Source organism: Corvus brachyrhynchos, unplaced genomic scaffold (assembly GCF_000691975.1).
Source record: "Corvus brachyrhynchos isolate BGI_N302 unplaced genomic scaffold, ASM69197v1 scaffold351, whole genome shotgun sequence".
NCBI lineage: Eukaryota > Metazoa > Chordata > Aves > Passeriformes > Corvidae > Corvus > Corvus brachyrhynchos.
In genome coordinates this window covers 698008-703075 of record NW_008236203.1, presented here as the reverse complement: position 1 = coordinate 703075, position 5068 = coordinate 698008, and the positions used below count along the sequence as shown (strand labels likewise).

The window sequence follows — 5068 nt, the reverse complement described above, 5'->3', positions numbered from 1 at the left end:
ACTATTCCTTATCCATATTATTATTTAATCCTTATCCACCTTATTTATATTTTTTCTTGTCTTCGTCCTTGGATTTTCCTGCCTGAACCGGCAGCATCACATTCATATCTCATCCCCCCACATCCTCCCATCCTTGTGTAGGAACATCACAGCTCCTGGGCTTCTTGGATCAAGAAAATGGGGAGAAATCCTGTTTTCCACAGTTTGGACTGCTCTCCAAAAACCCGGATGAGAATGCAGTGTGTGTCAGGAGTTAAGTGAGAGGGAGACCCACCAGGAGTGCCCTGACCCTGGATCCCAACATGGATCATCCACAGAGGGAGGCTTTTTCCAGCACGGATTTGCGCTGCTCCTGGAGCGGGTGGCTGAGCTGTTTGTGTAAGATACACCTGGGATAGCATGAAATACTTTTCTGGGTGTAACCCTGTAGTAACTTGAAATACATCCTGGCTTTACCACTAGTAAAGGTGGAGGAAGGACAAAAACTGGGATGGGAGGAGGTGGATGCTGTCAAGCTCTTCCTCGGGCCCAGCCCAGGGCATCCGGCACACTCTGGGATTTATTCAGTCAGGGCAGGATTAAACTCGTGCCCAGCTTGTGCCAGGGGCTGTTGTTCCTGGCTGACACAACACACCAACGCACTTCCTGCAGCCCAGGGGAGCTTTTCCAACCCCAAACAGCTGCTGAGGACAACCCTACACCCAAAGGCCCCCAGGTGAACCCCAAACCTCCCCAAAAATCCCCCCTGGGTGAGCCCTGGGTGAGCCCCGACCCAGCTCCTTGGGAGGCAGCTCCTCCCTGGGCACTGCCAGGGCGGCTGCCAGGCTGCAGTGACTCAGGGAATGGGGGCAGGTTAAAAATACCCTCAGCCGCATTTGGAGCAGAGCTCCTGGGCTGTTTTTAACCCCAGCTGAGGCCCTCAGGCTGTCACCACCACTGGAGCAGGGGAGGGAGGGGATGGGAGGCAGGAACCCCACAAAGGGAACAAATGCTGTCCTCAAGAGCAATGGCTCCTGTCCCAGAGCCGGACACGGGGATAAATCCAGCATTCCCGGGGCTGCCACCAGCCACAACCCAGCAGGGGCTGATTCCCATCCCACTGCCACCCCGAGGGGCATTTCCCACCCCTGCACACCACAGCAACACCCTCTGGGATAACACACACTTTATTAGCAGCAACAGCCATCAACAAACCACAAAGTCTCCACAACAACTCACAGACAACTCCCCAACTTAGGAAAGGTTTCCTTGTAAAACGTGTGGCTACGTTTTACACCCTCACGTGCAACAGAGAACACGACAACCTGTCCTGCAGCTTCCAGTGGGGTCGGAATCTCATCTACTCCACCCAAACTCCTCTGCTTCCTCCAATGGCTCCATGAAACCCCAGGCTGAGATGGCCCCTTGCTAACAGCCCCTGAATATCCTCTCCCACAATTTTCCAGTTGGCCTTGGAGAGGTTCCCCAGCCTGCTCCAGAGGCGCTGGGGACCGGCTCAGGGTGGGCCCTGGAGCTGGGATTTCCCCCTCAGACTAAAAAGGGGGTGCAAATGTCCCGGGGTGACCAACAGTGAGGTCCAGCACCCCGGGGGAGCATCCAGTTCTCTGCAGGTGGGAGATGCCTGCTCTGCCTCCCCTCACAGCACCGCCCAGGAGAGCCCTGCAGAAGCAGCACGGGGAGGGAGGGGACAGCAGGGGACAGCAGGGGACAGGAGCAGGGCTCCCGGTATCCAACCAGGCCAAGGCTGATGTCACCCGCAGGAGCAGCAAACGGGAAGGACGAGCTGGCACCAGCACTCCTTGTGCTGGGAAGAGGAGGGGATGTCCCCAGGGATATCCCCAGATGCTGCAGAGCCCAGGGCCGGAGGAGATGGGCTCGGGAGCATCCCTACCTCAGCCGGCTGCAGGGATTTCCTTGGGATCTGCCTTCAAACCCTGAACTCCTTTGCTGCTCCCCATTCCCTGCCAGCTCCCGCTGCCCCGCTCCCGCCTGGACGCACACACAGCGCAGTCCTGCCCTTTCTCCTCCCTCCGAGGGCCACATGGAGCAGGATGCCCAGAGCCTCAGCCCCCGAGCCCCCTGGCAACCCCCTGGCACGGCAGGACACCGGGAGGCAGGGCTGGCTCCCGGGACTGTGGATTTGCCCAGCAGGGACAGTGGCTCTTTCCAGAGCCATGAGCCTGTGCAGGGCTCTGGAGGGAGCCGGGAGGATGGAGGGAGGAGCAGGTACATCCCTCTCCAGGGAGGCACAACAGGAAGAGCAGGACAACATAGAAATAGTCCAAACCAGTGTTTTCCAAAACAATATCTGCAGGTTCTGGCAGCTTGAACACTTCAGAGGGGAGTCCAGGAGAGGCTGAGCTGGGATACCTGGCACTCCCAGCTGTATCCATCATCAGGGAAGGGCAACAGCAGGGCTGAGCCAGCTCTACCTGCAAGGAGAAGAGAGGCCCCGCATGAGCCATGTCCTGGGCATTCGGACCCCTCCACGGCCTCGGCCAGCTCCGAGTGTCCCACGCTGGCAGTGGCAGCACCGGCAGGTCTGGACCTCTGCCCTACTCCAAATTCCAGGAGCTACCTTGGCCAGTTTATCCCTGGGTGGAGTTCCCTGGGATTTGGCTGCACAAGACACCTGAGAGCTCTCCTGCTTGCAACCTGCCACCACATGGGATGGGTTTTCCATCCTGAGGGACTCACATCCTTGTCCTCAGCCTCCAGGGAGCTCCAGTGAACAGCCTGAGTGTGTTTGTGGTCACAAGGAGGGAGCAATTTCTGAGAAAATCTCAGGAATCACTCACTTCCCAGAAATCTCCGGAGTATTCAAAAGCCCACCCGTTATTCAGAGCCAAGATAACCACACATGTCAGGCTCTGGGGGAGGAATCGAGAATATTTCCAGAGGAAATCCCAGGAGGGGTTAAATAGAGGGGACAGCAAATCCTTTGAGCCTCCAGGGTGGGAGAGCAGCCTCTTCCCAAAGAGGCTGGGACAGCACCCCGAGCTCTCCCACTGCTCCAGCTCACTCGGATCCAGCCAAGGATAAATTTGGGCTTGCAGGGAGTAAATTTTGGCTGGAGCAAGGGGGCCCCCCCAAGAGGGGGCTGGAGGCATCTTACCAACAGTTGTCACACTCGTCCTCCCTTCTCTGACACCAGACGAAGATACCTGGAGACAAAGCAGCAGCATCAGAGAATCCCAGAATCCCACAACTGTTTGGGTTGGAGGGACCTTTAAAGCCCATCCTGTTCCAACTCCCTGCCATGGGCACGAACACCTTCCACTAGACCAGGCTGCTCAGAGCCCCATCATCATCATCATCATCCTCCTCTCCATTAAAGGCCCCAGAGATGCCTTTTCCAGCTGGGAAACCTCAGTCCAGGAGCCCATCAGCCCTCCCCAAGACAGGATTGGGATTTGGGGTCTGGGGTAGACCCCCCTTCTCACCCCACACTGCCCCACAGCTCCCACCCCAACAGCTGGGGAGGGGACCAGCCACCAGCTCTGGCCACGTGTGACCTGTGTCCCCAGGGCAAGGGGAGTGTGACAGAATGACAACAGCAGGAGCACGGCCAGGAGCTTTTCCAGCACCTCCCCAGCGCCCGGAGGCTTTCCCAGGAAAAACCTGAAATCTTTGTGCAATACAAAAACACACCCACAACCCCCAGGGAGAACCTCCCGCTCCATCCACATCCACCTCCAGGCTTGGCTGGGTCTTGGATTTTTTTGCAGTTGGCAATCTGAGAATTCAAATCCTCACTTTGCCAGGGATTTGGGATGGGATGGGATGGGATGGAAAACACACTCTCCAGCTCCAAAAAAGGAGGAAAAGGAAGACTGGAGGCACCTTTCCCTGCTGAGGGCAGAAAACCCTCAGAGCATGGTGGGAGCTCGGTGCTGTCATCATAGAAGGGATGTCTGACATCCCCTGGATTTTGTGGGGGCTGACTCAGACCAGAACAGTCAAATATCATCTCCTGCCTGTCCTGGACATGCAGGAGGGGTTCTCATGACTTTCCCGCTCATGTCTGGGAGGAGGGAGACAAGGGAAGGCCAAAGAGGACAACGGAGGCCAGCATGACCTCCTTGGACTGGGGACACCCTGCTGGAAACAGCAGCTGTGACACAGCCCAGCCCCTGCCCACAGGATGCCAGGGTGGGAAAGCCAGGTCCTGGCAGGGATGTGCAACACTGGACCCTCTCACCCATCTCTTGTGGCCACAGCACCTGCCATGGCACCCACCAGCCAGAAACAGGGCAAAGAGTCACCCCAGCACCCACCTGCCCAGCCCAGCACCCACCTGCGAGCGAGCCGATGATGACACAGGCCAGGACCACGGGCAGCACCACGTTGGCAGAGTCTGCAAGGGGGAGAACCCAGAGCCTCTGCACCAGAGTGAATTTAACCTGAGCTTAACCCTCCCACACCCTGCTCAGCACGGGCAGGGAGGGAGGACCCCTTCACTGGGGCTGTCTCCCGGCTGCTCCCCGGGGCACTCACGGTGGACATGCAGCAGGAAGGAGGTCTCGTTCTGGCTCACGGCGTTGCTCACCACGCACGTGTAGTAGCCGCTGTCGCTGATGGACGCCCGCAGGATGCAGAGCGTGGTGTTCTCCACAAACTGGATGCGCTCACTTCCCAGGAGCAGCTGCCCGTTTTTCTTCCACCAGTAGGAGTCTGCCTTCCCTTGCAGCACGTTGCAGACCAGTTTGGTGTTGCCTCCTGCCTTCACCGAGGAGTTGCCCACGATCTCTGGCTTGGACAGCGGTGCTGGGAGAGGCAGAGGCAGCGTCAGCGCTCAAACCCGCGGCAGTCCCGGCTCCCAGCCAAGCAGGAGGGCTGGCCACGGCACCACTCACCCACGACGTGCAGATGGAACCAGGCCGTGGCCTCCTCCTGGGACCGGAGGCGGGGGGGGGGGGGGGGGCGGGGGCGGCGGCTTTCTGCTGCCGCTTCACCGCGGATTTGGGGTGGGTTTTTTTTTTTGTTGTTTTTGTTTTTTTGTTTTTTTGTTTTTGCTCCGCGGTGCCGCACACCCGGACAGGCTGTAAGCGCATCCCCAACTTCACAC

General features: G+C 58.2%; 1 protein-coding gene across 1 annotated transcript in view; it reads right to left on the bottom strand.

Moving 5' to 3' along the window:
• Positions 1–1148: 1148 nt before the first annotated feature.
• Positions 1149–5068, bottom strand: part of LOC108448354 (contactin-4-like) — an 8851-nt gene continuing 4931 nt past the window's right edge. The window contains exons 2-7 of the mRNA XM_017741080.1: positions 4857–5060; positions 4498–4767; positions 4298–4357; positions 3116–3164; positions 2579–2736; positions 1149–2432 (exon numbers count right to left, since the gene is read on the bottom strand). Of these exons, the coding sequence (XP_017596569.1) occupies positions 2694–2736; positions 3116–3164; positions 4298–4357; positions 4498–4767; positions 4857–5060 (626 nt within the window). The 3' untranslated portion in view covers positions 1149–2432; positions 2579–2693. The remainder of the gene's footprint in view (positions 2433–2578; positions 2737–3115; positions 3165–4297; positions 4358–4497; positions 4768–4856; positions 5061–5068) is intronic.